This window comes from Aphelocoma coerulescens (assembly GCF_041296385.1).
Source record: "Aphelocoma coerulescens isolate FSJ_1873_10779 chromosome Z unlocalized genomic scaffold, UR_Acoe_1.0 ChrZ, whole genome shotgun sequence".
Classification (NCBI taxonomy): Eukaryota; Metazoa; Chordata; class Aves; order Passeriformes; family Corvidae; genus Aphelocoma; species Aphelocoma coerulescens.
The window spans coordinates 38,911,841-38,934,611 of NW_027184085.1; the positions used below are offsets into that span (position 1 = coordinate 38,911,841).

The following is a 22,771-nucleotide window of genomic DNA, read 5'->3' on the forward strand; positions in this document are numbered from 1 at the left end:
CAAAAATCTCATTCAAGCATGTGATTTGGAGAAAAAATAGGGAAGGGGTATAATTTTCTTCCGTACCTAATAGAGTTCAATAGGGAATCTGTTAGATTAGTCCCAAGAACAAAATGTTGCTGTTTAAATACTGAAGTTTGAGGCTTACTCCTTGATTAGTTTTTTATCTGAACATAGAGATTTTTGTGTGTATTTTACTATCAGTGCAGAGAATATAACTGATTCAACTGATAGTTGAATTCTATTTAAGAAATAATCTGAGGAAAGCATAACTGTTGCCTTAAGATATGTACTTATTATTGTACATGGAAACCACACTTTGAATAATATGCACTTCCCCTCAAGAAAATTGGTTTGTTTGTTTCTTTTGTTTTGTTTTTTGTGTTAACAAGGTTGCAGATTGGAAGATGAAAAGATCCTTCCAAAGTTCTTAAAAATTTAAATGAGCATAGGTCAACAATATAAATTGCTCAATATCTTCTGTAATGATAACAAGCACAATAAGAAGGTTTTTGAATATGAATCATCACTGCTAAGGTTTTTCTGAAATTATCAGTTGTACTGACAACATTACATCCCATTTTCTTAGAAGAAGGGATTTGGGAAAATATAAACAAACATTGGAAAAATGTGAACAAACTGTGTATGGTACTACAGCATGCATAAAAGATGAATCATGAACATAAATAAATTAAGAGAGACTTTGTCTTTGTTGATTCTTTGAAAAATGCTTTAGGTAAAGACTATCCACCTGAAAGTTGTTCTGAATAGACCATAGTATACAGCATTTGGTGTTTTGTTTGTAACAAGCTATCAAAAAAGTTATAAGGTCAGTTATTACTTAAATAGATTCTGTGTTGATCTAAAGAAGGCTATTGGCATAAAATGGCCTTGTAATTTACTTAGCCATTCCTATAAATTGCACTTAAGATATCCTAAATGAGACACAATAGTGGTGTATTTTAGTTTGTAGAATAGTTTGAAAAGTTCAAGAAAATGACTTATGTGAAAAAATACATCGTTAAAGGTCAGTAAAGACCCAAATTTATTGCAGAGCTCTTCAAGTTCAGGCATGGTTTAGTCTTGTTATAATTTTAGAGGGTTTGATGTAGGTTTCTCCTGCATTGCATATGATTGCTGATTTAGAGAAAACCACAGACATTCGAGATCCGAGTAGCATTGTTACGTGGTATTGTGTGATCACGTTCTAAAACTGGGTAACATGCTGCCTCAGGTGAGGTGCTCACTTAGGTAGCACTGAGTAACTTGGTGTGTCTAGGCTGAATGTAGATAGTAATTTTTAGAATTTAGATTTGAAAGAATTTGCTGTAACATTTTAGTGCCTCTGTTGTTGTAATTTCTTAAAGTGAAGTTTAAAATAGTGTTTTAGGGGTCTCAATTCATTAATTGAATAATTAAGAAAAAAATGCTTTTGAGATTCTCAGCTGGAACCATGAGTCTACATTAAGGATGAGAAGGAGGCTTTACTGGTTTTAGTTTAATGACCTACTGAAACATTGGCTTTCCTCTCCAGTTAAAAGCCAGATTTTCACAAGTGTCCTTCTGTTTTTCTTCAGACTACCTTTCAATATCATGCAGCTCAGAGGTAAAACACTTGTAGTAGTATAGTGAATCTGCACAAGTTCAAGAAGTTGAAGTGTATTTGAAACAAATGTTCAGTTTCTGAAATAATTATGGACTGGATTCCATGTGTTTGTTCATTAGAATCTCTCTTAAGTTTAATAAATTTCAAGCCATCATTTTCATTCCCTTTTCCTATTAACTGCACTGCTGAACACAAAAGCTGTGTTTTGTGCAGAATGACGGAGCTTATCCATTCTAGAAGGGAGTTATGCTTGGTATCTAAAGAACAATAATAGTTTGCTGCCTGACTGATCAATGCTGGATCAAGTTCACATTCCCAAGCTCCCACTCTCCCACCTACATACACAGGAGGTGGAAACATAGCAAAGAGAGGGAGGACAGGCCCTCTTTTACACAAAAATGTTCAACTTAGACTTGCCTAATAAGGACGCAGCTGGGCTTGCATAGCAGTAAACACAGATTTTAATTATTGCTTGTAAAAACATTCAAAGAAAAGCACAGAAGTTAGCACCAATTAATTTTTAGCCTGCTCATTGTTTTCTTTACTCAATGGAAACAAACCATAAAGATTTAAAATATTTTTCATGCTACATTGCCAGAAAATTTTTCTGTATTAGTATATAATTAGGAAAGAGTAGCCTTTAAGATATCTGAAACCTCTTCAGTTTCAAGTTCCTTGTAAGTCATTTTAGTGAATTGGAACCAGGGTATGAAATAACAAGAAGTCAAATGCTACTCTAGGAAATAATATTTGAGATCTTTTTCGTTAAGAAGGATAAAGATTTGGGCCTGAAACTGAGGTAAAAATCTTACGTGACAGGAAAAAGTTCCCATATACCGTCCACAGTGGTCTATGATTTTTAAAAGAACACACATTTTACTACCTGGAAATTTTCCCTGTTTTCTAGGCTTTAAAAAAAATGTGTTTGTGACTGGAAGGAATGAATACATGGGGAAGGTATATTGCAACACATACTCTGTATCTGAAACCCATGCCCTCTCTAGTGCTGACCAAAAAAACTGTGGCCTGTGGATTCACGTATTGGTTCAGTCAGAAACTCAGAGTGATCCTGAGGGTTCAAATGCTGCTGCTGTGTTTCCAGCTGGCTAGACTTGAGGATGGAAGTTCTTGCTTCTGAGCCCTATGCTTTTTTCAGACATTCTGCAGAAACTCTGAGAAGTACTTCTTGAGAGCAGATGGTTACTAAGTTTGTGTAACAGTCTTCATTCCATCTCAGTTCACTGTCTTCCACACAAATCAGTAGGAGCAATGTTGAGATATTTCCCAGTTTATAGTATCTTCCTTGTCTCCTTTTGACTTAGCAGTGCTTTAGAGTCAGACTGAAGACATAGATGTTGATTACCTTTTCTTTAATCATGGAAAATAAGTTATCTTTCTAAAACTTATTCCATCTCCATAAGGAAGGAATGCTTTATCTGTTCTGTCTACCCCCTTCTAAGGTCAAAGAGAAATTTAAATGCTGAAATGAGGATGTCTGGAGAAAGATAGGTTTGAAAAGTCTATTGACTGACAGAGCTAGTATATGTCATGGTTCACTTTATGGTTAATTGTCCTTAACATATGGGCTAACAGTATATCATGGCCAGAGGGCTGGAGGACTTTTGATTTGAATGTGTTTTGTTAGTAAAGCTGTCAGAAGTATTTTTGATTGCTTCAAGATATCAGTAAAACTCAAATTTCAGTACCTCTGGAAGGTGTATTTTATTTCTTCAACAAGAAATTCAACAAACAAGTGAAGTTGTGTCAAGTAACATCCGGGCCTTAGCCATGCGCTCTCCCACCTACTGCAAAAAATTAACTCCGTCCTAGCTGAAACTAGAACATTATCCACCCCTTATTCTTTGCCATTTCTATCACGCCCAGATCCTACACCTTCCAACTATATACACACACACAAGCACAGGTATCATTTCCATACTCCAAAGCCATTTCTCCAAGTAGTCTATTAAGTTCATTTAGTCCATAACTGTGGGTTCTATCCGTCCTAGATGTCTTCCAGGGCAAGACAGCTGGTGTGCGACCCAAGGGGTTGCAGTCTGCATCAGGAGCTCATGACTGCTGGAGCAGTCCGTACTCATTGTCCATGGTAGTTCTGGCAAAAAGTGGCAGTGTCATTCAGCAACCGGTATTATACAATTCAACATTACAGTCTCTTCTCACCTGAAAATCAAATCCCTTTGAGGTACATATCATGTTTCCTGGTCCCTCTGCATTACCCACCAAGCTCACTCAGGTCCTTGGGCAAAAATATTCCCAAGGATGGGTTTGCTTGAGGCAGGACTAATCCAAACTGTATTCCCTAATATTTTCTTGTATGCTTCACAGGGATTTTATCCCCTTCTATGGTTCATGGAGGTTTTGATTGGGCAGGGACAGCTCAATTGGTAGAGCCTCAGGTGTTAACTAAACCAGGTGGCCTTAGCTAAATGTAAATCCCAGTGTTTGAAGGTCCCACCACCCATTGCTTTCAATGTGGTTTTTAACAGTCCATTGTACCGTTCGATCTTCCAGAGGCTGGTGCATGATGGGGAATAGGATAAAGCCACTCAATACTGTGTTCCCTGGCCTGGCTGTCCAGAAGGTTGCTTTGGAAATGAGTCTTGTTGTCTGACTCAGTTCTCTCAGGAGTTCCAGGTCACCACAGGAGTAGCTTTGCAAGGCCCAGGATGGTGTTCCAGGCAGTGGTGTGAGGCACAGGTACTTCTCCAGCCATCCAGAGGTTGTTTACAAGAGCACATAGCACTTGCCTTGGCAGGCCTGCAGGAGTGTGATGTAACCAATCTGCCAGGCCCCCCTTATTTATATTTTGACCATCATCTACCATACCAGAGACGCTTTACTTGTCCTGCTTGATCCCAGCATGTTTCCCAGTTAAGGATAACCTGGGACATAGAGTCCATGGGTAAGCCCATCCCTCGATCACGAGCCCATCTGGGTGTTGCATCTCTTTCCTGATGACCTGAGGTGTCATGGGCCCACCAAGCCAGAAATAATTCACCCTTGTGTTTCCAGTCCAGATCCTCCTGAGACATTTTAATCTCGGCAGCTCAATCCACCATGCATTGTTGTGATGTCCTTCAGTAGCCTGACTCTTGGGCACGTGTGCATCTCATGATCTGCTTTTGCAGCCAACTTCTCTACCCAGGCAGTGACGTCTTGCCACAGTTCAGCAGCTCAGATGGGTTTATCTCTGCACTGCCAGTTGGTCTTTTTCCATCATTCCAGCCACTTCCACAGAGCATTTGACACCATCCATGAGTCAGTACAGAGGTGGAGCACGGGCCACTTCTCTCATTCAGCAATACCTAAAGCCAGCTGGACAGCTTCCAGCTCTGCAACCTGGCTTGATCCACCTTGTCACTCAAAAGGTTCTGCAACTTTCTGCATGGGGCTCCATAGAGCTGCTTTCCGTTCTCAATGTATCCCTACGACATGGCAGGAACTGTCGGTGAAGAAAGTATATAGCTTTTCATTTCCAGGTAGCTGATTATATGGTAGGAACTCCTCAGCACATGTCGCCTTTTCCTCCTCCTCTGATGATGGTCTGAAATTTTTGTCTTCAGGACAGTTAGTGATTAACTCCAAGATCCCTGGGTGATTTGGGTGCAAAAGCTTGTTGTTTTTCGGGGCCCCACTTGAAATAATTTTTCTTCTGTGTTACATGATAGAGAGGGTTTACAATCTGACTGTAGACTGGAATATGCATCCTCCAAAGACCCTCAGCACCTAGGAGAGCCTGTGTTTCCTTCTTGATGGTCAGTGATGGCCTTTATTTAAGACAGTTTGAGGGGAACACTCTAAAATGAGTTACCTCTGCCTAGTTTTAATCAATTTCTTTCCCCCAATACGGTGAAATGAATATGACTAGTTGTTACAAGTGACAAAATAGCAGTTTACTAAAAAATCGAAATAGCAACAGGCAGAAAGTAACAGCAATAGTCACTAGCTGTGACTTCACACAGTTGGTGAAATCTCATGGACTCCCCAGGAGCAAAGAGAAACTCAAAATGGTGACATATCCCTTTCCTGAAGATGGCACCAGGCATGGGTGACCACTGTAGTGAAAAAAAGGGGAGATGGCAACCGCCCTCCCCACCTTGGGGGGCAGGCAGCAGCTCCGTTGGGAAATGCAGCTGCCAGACTCTGGCAGCTGGGACTTGGCCGGGGTCTAGAACTCAAGAGGAACTTTGCCTTCCTGTTGGCAGTAGACAGCAGTGCGGCTGGCTGGGGTGCTTCGCACTCTGCACCTTTTCACCTCAGCCAGGCACTGCTGGTGGGCTGGGGGGGCTGCACAGAGTGCTCCTCTGGGGCTGTAGGCAGGTGTTGCAAAATTCACTCTGAAACAGTATTTGATTGTGAAATGCAGCCTCTTGGGTTGCTACTGTTGCAAGTAGAGGCAAGAAAAGGCTAAGAGGCAAGCCGTGGCCAGAGAGGCAAGAGGGAGACTCTCTCTGCATGAGTAACTTGACTTTTAAAGATTCCGGGACACCCCCAGCCCCTGCCCGCCATTGTTTACCAGCCACAGGGTTTTATAGAGACAGTAAAGACTTTTGGACACAGAGAGGTATGGAATACAGAAACATTTTGGGTTACCTAGGACAGATTCATAGCTGGCTACTTTGCTAACCATGCCCATTGGACTCTGATGATGTCCATCTTGCCATTTTACTCCTAAATACTGGATTTTCTGGGCAGGTCCCTTTACCTTACTCTGTTTTATGGCAAAACCAGCCTTCAGGAGGATTTGGATTATCTTCTCCACTTTCTCAGAAATTTCCTCTGCTGTGTTGCCCCAAACAGTGATGTCATCAATGTACTGCAAGTGTTCTGGAGCCTCACCCTTTTCCAGTGCAGTCTGTATCAGTCCATGGCAAATAGTGGGGCTGTGTTTCCACCCGTGGGGCAGTTGATTCCAACTGCACGCCCCTCCAGCTGAAAGCAGACTGGCTTGAGTAAGCCTCTGCTGCTAAAGGAATGGAGAAAAGTGCATTAGCAGTGTTGGTGGTGGCACCACTTTGCTGTTTTGGACTCCAGTTTGTACTGAGGTTCCAGCACATCCAGCACAGCAGCACTCCAAGGTGGTGTGACTTCATTCAGGCCATGACAGTCCACTGTCTGTTTCCACTTTTCATGGGACTTACACACTGGCCATATAGGACTGTTAAAGGGTGAGCAAGTCTTGCTGACCACTCCCTGGGTCTCCAGCTCATGAATCATCTCATGGGTGGGGACAGCAGAGTCCCAGCTGGTGTGGTTTTGCTGACAGTGCAGTGATGTGGCAGAATCAGTACCTGTTGTTCTTAGACCCTCAGCAGCCCCACAGCAGAAGGGTCCTCTGAGAGACCAGGCAAGGTGTTCAGCTGTCTAATTTCCTCTGTCTCCATAGCTCTAACAATGCCCTTTTGGGTCCTTGAAATATCCTCTCCTGAGGTAATCTATGCCAAGGATTCACGTGGTCTCTGGGCCAGTCACAGTGGGGTTGTTTTGCCATCCATTCCCAGCCAGGCTCACTCCAGCTTCCAGTACAGTCAGCTGTTGGGATCCCCAGAAGCAGAAATGGATTCTGCCCCTACATATCTTGATGGCATCAGGGTACCCTGTCCACTGGTGTCAACTGAAGCCTTATAGCCTTGTGTGTCTGATGTGCCAGGGCCCAGGATCCACACAGGCCAATGGATCCAACTGTCCCTGTCCTCCACCTGGCTGGAGGCAGGGCCCCCCTAGTCCTGGTCATAGCACTCATTGCTCACTCCTTGTAAATATGAACTGAGGTCCCTTCAAGAGGACCAGAAGTAACATCAGCCCTGCTATTCTGTCTGAGGGAGGTCTTGCCCACTGGAAACTGGAGTGGCATTTATCCTTGAAGACTTTCCTGTGGTACCTGTTCTTCCTTTCAGGTCACACACCTATGCTGTTAGTGCAGAGATGGGTTTCCACCCCACTTCCTCATATGCTCTCTGAGGTGTTTCAGGTAAAACCACAGGTTTCCTCATGGTGTGTACTCTCTCTCTCTCTTGAGCTGGGAGGTGCTTGCTGCCAGTAGCAGAGACTCTGTTCCCATACTAGAGAAGCATGGGACATATCCTCTCTAACTTGGTTGGGGCGCCTGCACAGTAGCAAGAGCACCTGGTGTAATCAGGAGAGGAATTTAAAAAAAAAAAAAGCATTTTAGCACACCCTGAAAATATTATCATACTATAGATAATAAATGTAATATTTTGATACATTAATTATTTATCTTAAATGTTATATAAGATTATTTATAACTATTATTTACTTATAAATACTTATTATTACTTACAGTAATAAGTAATAAGCTTATTATTTAGAGATCCTGTGGTCATGTGGTCAGAGATGTTTATCAGATTATTAATCTGATCTTGCAACTGAATAGGTTGTTACAGTGACTCCTTTACCTAGGAACTTCCTTCACGAAGCAGTTGCCAATGTGGATATGAAGGATACCTTCCCATAACCAGTCTGAAAAAAATATTCCTGCCACAGTATATGAAAGTCATTTTGCAGTGTACTGAAAGTACATCCTCAAAGTTGTTGTTTCAACAGGTTTTTGTCTCTTGAAGGTAGAGATAGTTTCAGGAGAAGCAAGTTTGACTTGAACAGACTTTCTCTGGAGGGATTTTACGTGGAAAAATACCAGACACAGCATGCTGATCTGAAAAGAGCGTGTTTATACCAGCACAGAACTCTCAGAGGAATTAGAACATTTAGATTTATGATATCAATATAAATTAGCATTTTTCCTAAAAAATGGATAATGTCAGAAAAACTTGATTTTTCATTTCAGTAGATAAAGCTGTATGCATGAAAACTGCACAAAATCAGTTGGAGAACTGTTCTAACACGGGCACATTCTGGGCTGGATTTCTTTTTCAGTAATTTTTATCTGGTGGTGATATAATGTTTCTTCCAATGTGGATGCACCAGCCGTCTTGTCATTTTCAGATGTAGCCCACTGCCTCCTTAGTCTCTCTGCGAAGTCCTGGTAGCCGTAGAGGATTTTAAAGTCCTTGCAATTGTTTCCCAGTCAAATGTTTCAAGCCATGTTTGATCATCTAGTGAGCTACTGGATAAAATATTTTTCTGTATTTTCATTTTTTGAACCTTTTCACAAAAGATTAGAAGCCACATCTTTCCCGCTGAAACAAGTTTCAGATTACACAGACTATTCTGAGGGCACATTGTATTCTTAGTTTACAAGTAAGGTAATTTTCTATCTTAAACTACTGTACTTTTTTCCCCTATAAATATGTATGGTAGGAAAACAGTTGTATATCCTGCACTTGATCATAGTTCCTTCAAATTATCCTTTTCTGATATCACGGTGATGATGGCATCAGCCTGTGAAAGTAGGCTGTGTCATTCTAGTATGGTAGGATGAAACTGGTGGGAGGAATCCATATTTTGTTTTCTGGTAAATGGAAATGTGTAGAAAGGTACAAAATTGAAGTTTGTATACTGGTGAAGTTAGCTACATCTTGTAGGAGAAAATAACTTCTCTGTGTGGTTGCTGGTGTCCATGTAGATCTGAATATATAAATGTCAGAGTGTGTGTGTGTGGTGTAATATTCAGAAATGAGAGGTTGGAAAACGACTTGACTGCATTAGTTGTCAATTTCCTCTAGTTGCAGAAGCTCTTCTGAAATTCATTTACAGTAAAGATTTTTATTCACACATTTTCCATTTTTTCTTTTTGCCTTCTGGTATCTGAGGGCTGTTGGAAAACCAATAAAATGGTATTGATTCCGTGTGCACCGTAGGTAAAACCACCTTCTTAGTTTATTAATATTGGTTGTTTTTGCATAAGAATAGCACAGAGAGGCTGAAATTATGGGCAGCCTGTGCAAGGGAATAGTTCACAATTACAGCTTTTCACTGAGTTACTGTTCCGGTTTGGCCGGTCACCCCAAGACAGTTACAAAATATCATTACTAGCCATCACAGACAAAACAATTTAAAACCAGTTTCTGTTTCAATGTAAAATGAAAGAGTTATTAGTTGCAAAAAATATCCTCTTGTTTTCCAGGCTATGTATGATTCTTCATGTTCGTTGTATGCTTGGGATCTGGTCTGACTTGAGTAAGAACTGGTGTAAATCATTGCCTAAGTTATTTACCAGGATATTAGGTCTATCTTCACCCAATTGGTAGTAAGTGCTACCTCCCCCCCTAGTTTTTCAAAATTCAGTTATATTTAATCGTACTGCTGCAAGAATGAGGGATCATAACATGTTTTGACATGTGTAAGTGCTTGTTCCACTTAACTGTTCTAAAGGACAGATCCATTAGCAGTCTAAAAAGACAGTCTTCCCAAGTAAAGAAGGACATGGAAGAGGGACTAATCTCTAAATTTCTATCATGAAGGGATTCAAGTATGACAGCTAGTGTCATGTAGACAGCAAACAGGACTGTTGATGGAGGATAATGCAGTCATTCCCATTTTAAATTGAGTGTTCCATCACCCTTTTGTCTGGTGTAAGTAAGCTTTTTAAGTATGGAGGAATACAGTAGGAGACAAAATGTTCTCAAAAACATCTTTCCTCCCTTCCTTTTCTTTCCCTTGTTCCCTCCTCTTTCATGGCTCCCCTTTTCTTTTCCTCTTCCTCCTCTCTCTCTCTCTTCCCTGCTTTCTCTCCCACTCCCAGCAAAAGTTCCTGCTTTGGCAATGAGCTAAATCTTACTGACACATCAATAAATGGAGATAACAGTTGTCTGCACAGCCGGTGTGCTGTGACCACCTCTTGTTAGGCCCACGCTATTTCTGTCACTGCTTTTTGTCTTCTGCAGGCTATCTGTATGGGCAAGTTGGCTCTTACCTTACACTGCAGTGCTATCATCTTAAGAGTAGGTGAACGTTCAAGTTAGGATGTGCGCAGCAATCAGCACCAGGGAATCCCAGATGTTGGCTCCACAAGGTATATTACTGTAAAAAGTCAGTAACAATTCCTCTTGAACTTCCTTCACTGCTGTGCAGCTACTACCAACAAAACAGGAGCCTCCTCTGAATTTGAACACACAGTGTGTTTGTGGATTTTCATCCCAAATCAGCCTCAGGATTTGCAGGTCTGAAAATCAATGTCTCTGATAACCTTTTCCCCCCCTAGTTTTCTCTAAACATTTGACAGGAAAGGAAGTGCAATTCTTTAAAGAACTTAAAGTATAAATAGGTTTCATTCTTTCTCTGATCCAGTGTTTCCCATAGCTACTTCTGAGGGAATGTACAGTCTAATCTGTTAACTGACCCAAGGAAATACTGTTTAAGTAGTTGCATTAATTTGTGTTTGCCATTAATGTAATTTTTTGGTCATTCCATTTGAACTATGTGCTGTTCTTCTTTCTTTGTTTAAATACTCTCAGTTCAAGAGTCAATTTATAGGCCCTTTCAGAATTACCATTTAGTAGAAAAATCTGCTGTGGCTTTACAAAATAAAGGTATGTTTCTGACACTAGTTTCAAGACCTGTTGTGAGCATGAAATAAAAAAACTACAGTAAGATTTTCTATTGTGATATCTCTGTTGAAAACTTCATCTTTGTTTAATACTTCACAGTGAAGTTGTTTCTATTTAAAGCATTGAGTTTGATCTTGGCTTTGATCTAAAGCTTTTGATCTTGAAAGAAGGATGTTGTGGCAGTAAAACAAAAAGGCTAGGACAGATTTTTTTTTTTTGCAAGTGATAAAGGGATACTCTCAAGATTTAATACACACTTATTAGATCTACCTTTATTTATTTAAATCTGTTTACAAAGTCCATCTAATTCTATGTATTGAGGGTTTGCTTACACACGTTTTAATGTGCCCTATTCTTTTGCTAGAGCACAGATTTCCTTTTGAAGCTTTCAGGGAATATAGCAAAATACAGTATAAGTGTATAAATAATTTTCTAAAGAATATGAGTAATTTTTAAAATAATGACAATACTATAGTAGCATCATTTTAACTATAACAAGTATGATGCACTCTATCCTTTACTGCCTCTTGTTTTTTAAATATAAACACAAAAGCACTTGATAAAATCCTAACTTAGGAATTATAGTATTCAGATTTTTCATAGTTGACATAAGTATCTCCCAACATGCTGGAGTTTGAATATCCTCTTCTGAGGGTGCAAAAATACCTGATGAAGTCCCATGCCTAAATTTAATCACCTGTTCACAGCATCTTGTTGAATAAAAGGCTTTTAGCTGAGGCCTCGATAAAGAGCTTTCTGTGCTGCAGTATACCTAAAAAGCTGCTTTGGATCTTGTTTTTAAGATGCATTTCAGATCCTCCAAAGTAGTTCAGTAGTTGAATTCTGGGGGTGCGAGCAAGTAGCAAGGCCAATGTTAAAGCACTTAATGGTGATGATACTTTCTTGAACTATCTCTGCTAGGCCTTTCCTCTGTCCGTAAAGACCTATGACAGAGCATGTTGGTAGGAAGGTTCATAGGAAAGCGGCTTCTGTAGTGAGGGTCTTGAAGAGAGAGCCTAGCTCAAACAATTAGGCTGCAAACCGTGAAGCAGCGTGCGTGTGGAGGTGGGGAAGGGCCGTCCCGTCGGCGACGCTGTCGGAGGGAGCGCGGGTTGGCGCAGCACCCACAGCGGCCGGGTCGGGCCGGGCCGGGCCGGGCCCGCGGCCGCCCCTCTGGGGGTGTCTGGGGTGCGGTGCCCCGGCCGGGCCGCCCCGGAGCCGGCCGGCCCTGACGTCTTTAAGGCAGGCTCCTCCTCTCCGCGGGGCTCCGGGGGCCGGAGCACGGGGGCGGGGGACCCTGCGGAGGTGTTTCATTTCCTACCGAGGGCTGCGGTGTGCCGCTGCCGAGCCCGGGAACGGCGGGATGGCGCGGGTCGGAACGGGACGAGGCAGAAAGGAGCGGGCGCGGCTGCGGGGACTGGCGGCGGTCGGACCCGGCTTCCGCCGCGCCTCCCGTCTCGGGGCCGCGGGGAGCGGAGAGCATCGCGGATCCTCCGCCGGCGATCCCGCCTCACGGTGCGCTTTCTCCCCCGTGTAGCCCCTGTTGGAGGAGGGAGAGACGTGGAAGGAGTGTCAGCTCGTCCAGCAAGTGAGCGGCGAGGTGAGGAGGAAACCTTTCGCAGCTGTTAGCTTGCACCCGCTTCTTGCCCTTTCTAATCTGCTCCTGGAGTTTTCTACCTGACACACCACCCCACCCTGTCAGGCTTTTGCTTTAAAACGTAATTGCTTTCGTATTAAGAATAAAAATATTAGTACAGGAAAAAAACCCCCACCAAGTGTTATTACTTTATTAAATAATAACAACCACGCCATCCAAATTTGGCGTTGGTAGTCTGGAACAATGTTCGAGTGGGTGGCTGGAAATAAATCTCTTACTTGAAATAGAAGGTGTAAGGGATAAAGTGCAGAGGTTTTTCCCAGGAGTTTTTCACACTGCAATGATAACTTTCCATTTGGCAACCTGGTCTGACATGAAAATGTTCTTTGTGCAAAACCCTTTAAAGCAAAAGGTCTAAGGTGAAGAATATCACCTCACGCTTTGATCATGTACAAGTAATAACCAGATTACCTGAGACCACATCACTTTAGACGGGAAAAGTGCTTTTTCCTTTCCAGTGAAGCAATGAAAAAAGTTGTCTTGAGTATCTTTATAGCTTTTTACTAATGCTGAGTAATGGCAATCAGGTTGCATCTTCTACCTAAAAAAGCACCATGATTTTGAACTCCAGGTCACAAAATGGATTCAGACAAACCGGAGGATCAGAAAAAGCAGCAAAAAGAAAATTAAACTGGATGAAGTTGTTTTCCAGCAGGTAAGCAATCATGATATCAGTTTGTGTAATGGGACAAAGGGCAGCAGATCCAAAATGCTTTCTGATTATGCCTTCTTAAGCTTGGTAAAGATGTTACTTAGTGTCTTGAACAAGATGATAGTAAATGGGTGTTACAGATGAAGTTTCAGAGTCACTATGTAGTTAAAATGGCAAGAAATAAATAACCTTTTTTAGATGTCTGTATTCAGAAGGAAATTTTTCCTATATTTGTATTTAACTGGGACATTCTCAGGAAGAAACAGAAGGGTGCTGTCATCAGAGAACTCTATCCCTTGAGAGCTTTTGACAGGATCTGAAGCACTTTTTTCGGATACTGGTAGGTGAGAGACAGTTTTCATGGTAGATAGTGGGAAAATAATAGATGGGATGTGCATGTTGAAACAAATATTTGGACTATGTTGTTGACTCCTCATTCAGAGGGTGAGTTTGAAAATCATGTATTTCCAGTATAGATACCAGTTAATGAAAATGTGATGATTATTTTAAAAAAATACTACAGAGGACTATTAAACCTGAATGCAACCAAATTTGAACTACTTTTAAACCAATGAATTTTGATTAAGCTATTGTGAAAGACCTGTTCTATAAGGTTGAATTGACCATTTAAATTGCAATGCAGAGATATAAGTAGTTAGATGATACTAAATAGTCATTTTCTGTCCCTTGAGGGAAAAAAGGTGAATAAAAATGTGCTTCCAAATGCATTATTAGAACTGTGATTTTTTTTGCTAGTTTTGGTTTTGAAAACAAATTTATGATTGTATTTTAAAGCTCTTGTTACCTTTAAAGGATTAAAATAGTTGTGTGTTGGTTTGCTGTTTCGACAGTGCTTCTAAAATGCATGATGAATCATTGCTGTTTCTGTAGCCAAATTCTTCCTGATAGCATGGCTGCCAGCTCCTGGGATATGTTGCCTTAGTATGGGCATTGCAAGTATATGACAAGTGTCCACAAAGTGCATTGTTGTGGGTGGATGATTTACCAGCTCCATGGTTAGCTGAAAATTGCCAAATAGCATCCTTTAATTCACTACTTTTATTTTGTAACTGGAATGCATCATTTAGGAAAGATGTTATGTGTTGATGTGTTTTAGAATGACATGATCTAAATAGAGATAGCATCAACTGTTTCACCAGAAAATTCCATTTCTGTTTATATTTCTGTATATGAATGTGTGTTTGTGTGTATGTGTAGCATTTGTATTTACAATCATTTTATGCTAAAATGAAGAAGACTTTTTTAAGCTAAAAATTGTATTGCCTTGGGAATTTGTAAGCAAAATGCATTGATAGTACAAATAACCCTAGTACAAACCAGTCTGTGTGCATTTTGAAGCAATTTTTAAATGGTGCAAAGTAGATCCCCTGTTGTGCCTGAACAGTAGGTTTAAAAGTGCCTTATGCTGTTATATCAATCCTAACCTCTTTTTATAGAGGAAAGTTTCATTAGTGCAAAATCCCTCTGTACTGATAAAACTTATTTTCTGCTGAGGATATTGTTCTCCAAATGCTCTGCATTTTGTGAGAGAGAACTTCAGCATGTACCTTGCTGGGTTAGAAATGCAAAACCTGATGTGTAAACATAAGATATACTCATTGTTTTTTCAAACAGTAATTCTAGAGCAAGGTCTGTGAGTAGACATACGAATTAAAATTGAAGGCAAGCATAACCATTGTCTTTTAATATCTATAAGTATTAATAATTTATGGAGATCCAATGCGGATTCACAGCACTGCATTTGCAGGGTACTTAACCACGTGGGAAGGAAGAGGTGTAACAATCTTACATTTGATACTGAACCTATTCACTGAGGTTGGAATTCTTTATGTTGCTTGAAAGTCTGGCCATTGCAGTGGTGATTTTTCCAATACAGTAACAGATAAAAGAATAGAAGAGAAAAAGCATGAGGGACCTGCCTGGTTCTAGCAGAGCTTTATTATTTGGTTTCAGAGTTGGTTGCATTAGGTTTCCAACCTTGACTTACCAGTGCAATTCCTACTTAGTGTAGGTGGTGCTAACCTCTGTTTCATGAGAAGTCTTGATTTTTAGTTGTGTCCATACTAGCTTATAGAAGAAATGGCATTATACAGAAGTTATCTTGAGAGATAAACAAGAGAACAAGAAAGAGAAAAGCATGTAATGGAAAAGTAGGTGTAGTGGTTTGGTCTAAAATACTCATTACTGTTTATCTTCTGTGAGATAAGAATTAGGAGAAATGCAAAGCAGGCACCAACTTGAATGAATATAAAGAAGTTTATTAACAGACCTAAAAGAAGAAAAGAAAAAAAAATTATACCACCTTTAGAACTCTCCTCCTCCCCCCACCTTCCTCCCTTCTCCCACTGACAATGTAAAGACAACCCTTAAGATGTTCAGTCTGTTTACCACTTCCATAATAACCTTGTTCAGTCCATTTAGAAAGAGAAGTCTCTTTTTGCTCGTGCTATGAAAACAGTATCACACCGAGACAGCCACCCACTTCCAAATATTGTTCAGTCCATTTAGGAAGAGGAGTCTCTCTGCTTGCGATGTGAGTCCCTTTCCCCGACTTGCAGCTTTTCCCGCAACTGCTTTTGAGGGTCCACTCTTGAAGTTTTTCGGGGTACAATTTTAAGGTTGAGCTGTTCAGAAAAAAACAGAGGCCCTTCTCCTTCCCTGGGAGCAAAGGGTCATCTTCATCTTTGAGACTATCACTGGAAGCATCTCTAGGAATTGAGGTTTTTCTCCTTTCCTCTTTGGAGCAAAAGTCCTCATCTGGTTCATCTGGTTCATCTCTCTCTGTCCAAACTTCTCATGAAATTACAGCTGCGTCAGCATCTGCCTATCTCAGCGCAGGTGCTTCTGCTTATGAGTTGAACACTCCACCCCCCATATCTTCATGAAATTACAACAGGATACTCTGATATATCATAGCTTCACAACAGACTTTCAGCTTTAAGCATCTCCTCTCTCTCTTCCCTCAGGTTTTCAGCTCTTCACAGCAATAAAAGGGTTAATCTCACCTCGGCCTTACAGCTGGAATGTGGCTTATCGCAGTTGGTCACCTGACCTCTGCCGGACAGAGGTGCCGCTTTGCTGAATCTCGGCCGCAGTGGAGGGGGGGATTCCGAGCCGCTCCGGCTGCCCATGGCAAGGCAGTGGGGGGGGTTCCATGGCTGGAACAGGCCCATGGCTCCAGGCTGGCCGTGGCCCGGCCCGGCCTGGCCCAAGCAGGGCCTGGCCGGGCCTGCTGGCCCCTGCACGGGGCCTGCAGCCACCTGTGCCAGCGCCGGAAACGAGAGAGAGCTTGGAGGGGGAGTTTGTCTATTCTTAAGTGTGTATCACAGAGGCGGTCACAACTTTAAGTGGCTTAAAGAATTGTCCATATTCAAACTGGCCAGCTGATAGGTTCTATCAGGTCCCAGAGGAAGCTGTAAGCACCCCTTAGCAAGGATATCCCTTCCGGGACTATGCTTGCTAACCTATGACAGTAGGGCAACCTGGAAGATAGTAGAGAAGTAGAAATAAAGGTGTGGAATGAGAAGAGGGAGGTGAGAAGGCAAGCAATAATAAACAGAGAAGTCAAAGAGTTGGTACCAGCTCATATTACAACTGTGATTAAAATAAGGATACTGATGGATTTTGCTACATCTAGAAAACTGAGCTTTGCTTTGATCTTACTTATCTTTTCAAAACAAACACCACCTTATTAAATGTAGCTTCTAAACTTTCAAAACAAGCACTAACTTTTTATATGTAGCTTCTAAACTTTCATGTGCCTGTGCTGTTGGGTTTTCCTCTAAGCTTTCATGTGCCTGTGCTGTCCGATTTTCGTCTATCATTTTTCTTCTTTCTGATAGGAAGTTTCTAACACAGGGTGGATGACTTTGCTATACTGAGACACCACCAAATCAAAGCAACTGCTGCATCCAAGTACAAAATTTAGGACAGAAAGATAACTGTATGGAATAAGTGAAACAAAATTGTGAAGGAAAGGTTGCTGACAACTGCTGGGGAATTGCTTCTTGGAAAAAGTTGCCTTCTAAACAGTTAAGTTTGTAGGAGCTGACTTTACATACACTTACAAGTATTTAAAAAACATTTGAGGAGACCATGTGCTGGATAAAAACTACATGAGTGTAATGTTAACTGTGCTCAAGGGGAACCAGTGGGGAAGCTTGTGCAGAAAGGTGTGGGGCTGCTTTCCAGTGTGGATCCACACGGTGGATTGCAGCAGTGGGACAGAATCGATGGGTGAGAAACACTTCTAGCCGAACAGCTGTGGGTTCTCATACTTCTGCTCTTCTTCTTTATTTGGGTTTTTTTTGTCTGTTTTTAAGCTTTTTAAAATTTCTAACCTTTTTGCTGTTCTATCTCTGAAACTTCTTATATTTTCTTAACGCCTTTTATGCCAATTTTTTTGTTTCCTACTTCTTTTTCACGTCTTGTGTCTTTTCCTGTCTTCTTTTGACTCATTTGTTTATCTTCAGTACTGTTCACTCCTTTCTGTTCACTTTCAATCACTCTATCTGTTTGAAAAAAATGGCAAAAGAAGTTGAAAAACTGAAAAAAGTTACCTTTTGCTCACTGTGTTTTCTGCTTATAGTTCTCTGTAGCTACTCTTCTTACAGTATGTGCACATATACACGAGTTTAAACACATTCACCCTTTGCATTTCTACTTTTGCCATTCTTTCTATTCCTGTACATTTTTTACTCCTCATTTAATATTATGCTGTCACTTCATGTTGTCCTTTATCTGGTCAGCACATTTAGCAGTCAGTATGTGTATCAATATAGAATGCTGTTCATGTTTGAAATTTAGAGAAGGTGTAACAGAGTTGATAGGAATTACTTGGTTAAAATAAGCGTTGTTTTATAATGAAGACTATGATAGAACTGTTAGGTGGTGGTGTTATGATGATAACATTTGTTTTAATGGTTGACTGTGTCTGCTTGAAAAAAAAGATTCCATTATCCTATCTGTGTTAGGCAGAAGAAAATGATCTTTCAGTCAGACTGGTGGAATTGTGGCATGTGATCTGTGTCTACTGTAGAATTTGTGGAGAAACATCTTTTCATTAGAGGACTAATTCACTTTTACATGACATTCAGTGTTTAAACATAAAAGTTTATTTGAAAATATGCCAGTGGTATAAATAGTGTTACCAGATGAGATAGCAAGGATACACAGGATTTAGGAAAAATACTGAAATATGTTTGCGTATATATACACACTAGATAAGGAACATGTTTCCTGCAAATGATCAAAATTGCATTTGACTGTTTCAGTTTTAGTTTGATTGTATACTGAAACTTTGGGGAGTGATTCAACTTTTCCAGAATAATTTCTGCTGCTTTCTCAGAAATACTGTTTTCTTGTATTTAAAGTTCATCTGCTAGTTTTACTAACAATGTGACTGTCTTCGATTTTTTTCCTATTGGTTGTTGCTATTGATCCTTCATGTGACTCCAGAGATTTACAGTTGTCAGTATTTAAGCTCTGAGCAAAAATGACTTTGTTGATATAGTTGTTACATTTCTAATAAAAAAATAGAAAACCCAAACCAGTTGTGATATATATGACTAATGCTAAATGCTGTAGGTCTTTGTCCTTTAACAATGAATTCACCAATGTAAGTGAAACACAAGAAACAAATCTTGTAAGTCTCTGAAATTCATTGTCTTGTTATACTGTAAGTAGAAAATATTTTGAAGTCTTATAAAAAATACTGATAAAATACAGTGTGGTATAAAAGAGCTCTTACTTATCTAGAAGATTTATTCAGAATTGTGTGCTTCTGCTGATTCAAGTAAAGACTGTTAACATATAATGCATAAAAATTACAGTAAGTCTTTCATTGGCATGTATTTTTTGTTTCTCAGAATGAGTATTTTTACTTGAATCTACCGAACTTAAGGATCAAAGAAAATATTAAATATGAAATAATCTCTTGAGCTTGTGCACTGCTTGTGCACTTAACAGCTAAAAGAAACATGGTGAAAAGTCCTAAACTGTTATTCAGAGAGGCTTCAGTGGTGTTATTTGCTGCACCAAATACTATTAATTTCACAGAACTTTCTAGGAGCTCTGTAAACTGGCCTTCTTCACTTCTTCTTAGTTTCTTCTAAACTGGCCTCACTGGTTTTCTGTGATTACAGAAAACATTTAATTCCTTTCTCATTCCGAGATTTGAATCGAAAATTTTATCCAGCTCATGTACAAGATACGATTTGCAGTAAATGTTGTTAAGTTGTCTGGGAAATAGACTCTGTCATTTAAAAGCTTTTTTTCTGAGTACATATGAATATAATTTCACGCCATTGGAACTAAGCATTTTTAGTATTTCGTTCTCCATCCCCATAAGAATATCTATTAATTGTTTGGAAACTTTTTAATTGTGCAGTTCTAAAGAACTATTCTTTTTTCGGGATAGTGCTGCTTCAGAATTCACTTAAGAAACATTTAATAGAATAAGAAAATACTATGTGTGTAAAAAAAACCCAACAAACAAAAGTGAAATTTTTGGTTTAGCAATATTTTTTTTTAATAGTCCAGTTCTGACCACAGTATCAGCTGTATCTTATTTGCAGTAGTGATATGCCAGGATCATAGTTTTCTTTTTAATAGCACCCATCTCTCTTAGCAAGGAATTGTTGTATTACATTTTGTATTGAGCCTCCCAGATGGATACTGTCTTGTCAAAGAGTGAATGTTCTCATTAGGCCACATTTTCAATGATCAATCAAGATCAATGAAGCAACTTATTACCATGCATATGCTAATGCTTCTGCTCCCTTTCTGACTCTGAGATGACCATTTCTAAATTAGGAGATCTCAGGCCAGCATGTCTATGTATCGAAATAGTTTAAAGTTTGCAGATATTTACATGACCATTAATTGTAGTTGTCCAAGCAAGCAACCATCCTGTGCAATGGTAGATTAATGCCACTTTGTTGTAAAACACAAGGTTTGTCCAGAAAATCATAAAAAGGCAATTTTAATAGACAGGTTTATTTAATTTGATTTGTAGGAAGATCTAGTTACACGTTTGTGATGTAGCACTGTTTGGCTATCAGTCTCACTGGAGGCATTTTAATAAGGTGATGTTTGTGTATGTTATCATGTGATGCTATCTAGATAAGCTACATTATTGGGATTGACTACTGCCACTAACTTTTTCAGTCTGGTGTTGTTTCTAGTTATAAACCCCTATTTTTGGTGACTGAAACATGATCATTCATACCTTAACTTATAAAAAAAGTTTTGTCCTTCATAAAACAGGAAATGGAAAAAGTGAGAACAGTTTTATTCATTCCAAAATAGAAAAAAAAAAACCAAGCACAAAAAGCATTTGATTGTTTTTAATACTTCTCAAATGTATGCCCCCACCACTGTTTATGCAGTGAATTCTGAGTGGTGATGTAGTGAGTTTTGGGAGTAGAGAGAAGGCTGTCCCTTTCAGGGCATTTGCAACTGGAACAGCATACCACATTTGGAAAAAAGTAGTACACTGCATGCAAACACTCCATAAGTTTTCTCCTACAGATTTTTCCTATGGATTTTTTTATTAGCTGAGAATATACACTTGTGCATGCCAGCTGAATGACCTACTTGATTTAAATGTCCCAGGTTCTTCTTGATGTAATTGAGTATAATGACTTTGAAGGTGGTTTATTGGTCTGCTGGCTCAAATGTGTGCTTTATTTCAGTCTTATATTTATTACACATTGTCAGAAATAGACGTAACTATTTTTTAATGACTGGTGTTAGCTGTTGTCCTCGTTGTATGTATATTTTCAGTTTGGATTATGTTCACATGCTATATAGTAAAAGCACATGTATACTAGTCTGTAAGTGCAGACATTGTTATTTAAAGAAATGTATGAGCACAAAAGGTAAAGGCTAGGCCTTGTAGAAAACCTGTTAAAAAGGTTTTGGTAGTTCTTAACCTGCTTTTTCATTGCCACAGTACTAAAAGTAGTCTAGTCATGGGTACAACTTAAAATACTGTTGTTCTCTCCTCCCACTAGAGTCCCCTAAGAAGCTCTTTTGGAGCGGGAAGGTAGCTCACAGTTGAAAGCAAATACATTCTTTTTTGCTTTAACTAAATTGACAGGATTGAATTTTTAAAGGTATGTAAATTGTACTGTACTCATTTGGTCTGTGCTGCATGTATTTTCTTGTGTCACTTTTCCTATGGGCACAAACTAAGTGACTGATCACAATTGTCTAACTCACCTCATCAGATGCTTCACGTGCAGGTTTTGTGAAACTTATACCACCATTTGAAACTAGACTACTTCTCAACATTACCATATATTTATATATATATTTATATTTATATTTATTTATATGTATATAGTTATATTTTTATATATATGCTTAAATTTTCCATAGTTTTATAAAAAAATTATTGCCAGTGACAGTTTGCTTAATTAAATACAAGAATTTTTGTCCTCTTGTGTTAGAGGTCATAATGATTTTTCAAGAAAAGCTTTTATTTTTACCTGGAAAAATAGCTGATGAAAAGGCAATTAGGCAATTATGTTGGCTCTGGATACATTTTTCCCTTTTCTGCCTTAAATTAAGGCATCCATTGGGCATTTTCAATTAAAGTTGTGAGAGCTCTAAATCAAGCATGTTCCTGTAGAGATGCTGTGGGGAAAGCCCACAAAAAAAGCAATGCAGATATGTGAGCTCCATCATTTCTGGTAATCCTAATAGATGTGTAAGGAGGAAGATGATATGACTGTCCCAACCACAGGTACCATTTTTGTTGCCACTTTGAGCCTCTGAGATGGTCTGGTCATGAGACGCAAGTTCCTTGTTGAAATTGGATTTCATTACTTTTGCTTCTTAAAAAATTTAATGTTTTGGTTTTATGAACTGTATTCTACATACTCTTCAGGCTGCATGCTCTAAATGTGCTGGACACCATGTAATGAATTTGCCTTACATTTGGTTTCCTTCTTCACTCATAGTAGAAATACCTGAAAAAAAAGGGTCTTAAGACTTAGCATGGAAGACTGATGAAGGTTTTTCTTATGTTCTCTCATCCATATTTCAAAAGGAAATGAAATACAGCAAGAGAGTATTAAATGTTTCCATGCTCAAGATCCTGTTTATTTCAAAGTAAAAGATGACGTGTAGTGCCAGTTATGCAGTAACTATGGTTGTCTTGTTTTTGTTTAACTCGATTTCTCTGTGTTTTGGCTGTACTTCTGACAAACATGGTGAAGCTATTAATATATTAAAATACTTTGCTGAACCAGGTCTTAGTCATTCATTCTCAAGATCTATTTTCAAAGTGACCACTTCCTCATTGAAGAGGAGATTTGATTTCTCCTTATTGCACAGAGAGT

General features: G+C 39.6%; 1 protein-coding gene across 6 annotated transcripts in view; it reads left to right on the plus strand.

The window, feature by feature from the left end:
• The window catches only part of AOPEP (aminopeptidase O (putative)), a 186,640-nt gene that overhangs the window by 92,241 nt on the left and 71,628 nt on the right, over positions 1 to 22,771 (plus strand). For 5 of the 6 annotated variants that reach the window (XR_011147886.1, XM_069002557.1, XM_069002559.1 and 2 more), the window contains 2 exons: positions 12,632 to 12,694; positions 13,323 to 13,406. The exons of the other annotated variant lie outside the window; for it this stretch is intronic. Coding sequence is in view for 4 of the 5 variants with exons in the window: in XM_069002557.1 (XP_068858658.1) it covers positions 12,632 to 12,694; positions 13,323 to 13,406 (147 nt within the window). In the remaining variant the exon portion in view is untranslated. The remainder of the gene's footprint in view (positions 1 to 12,631; positions 12,695 to 13,322; positions 13,407 to 22,771) is intronic. 6 annotated transcript variants of the gene reach the window in all.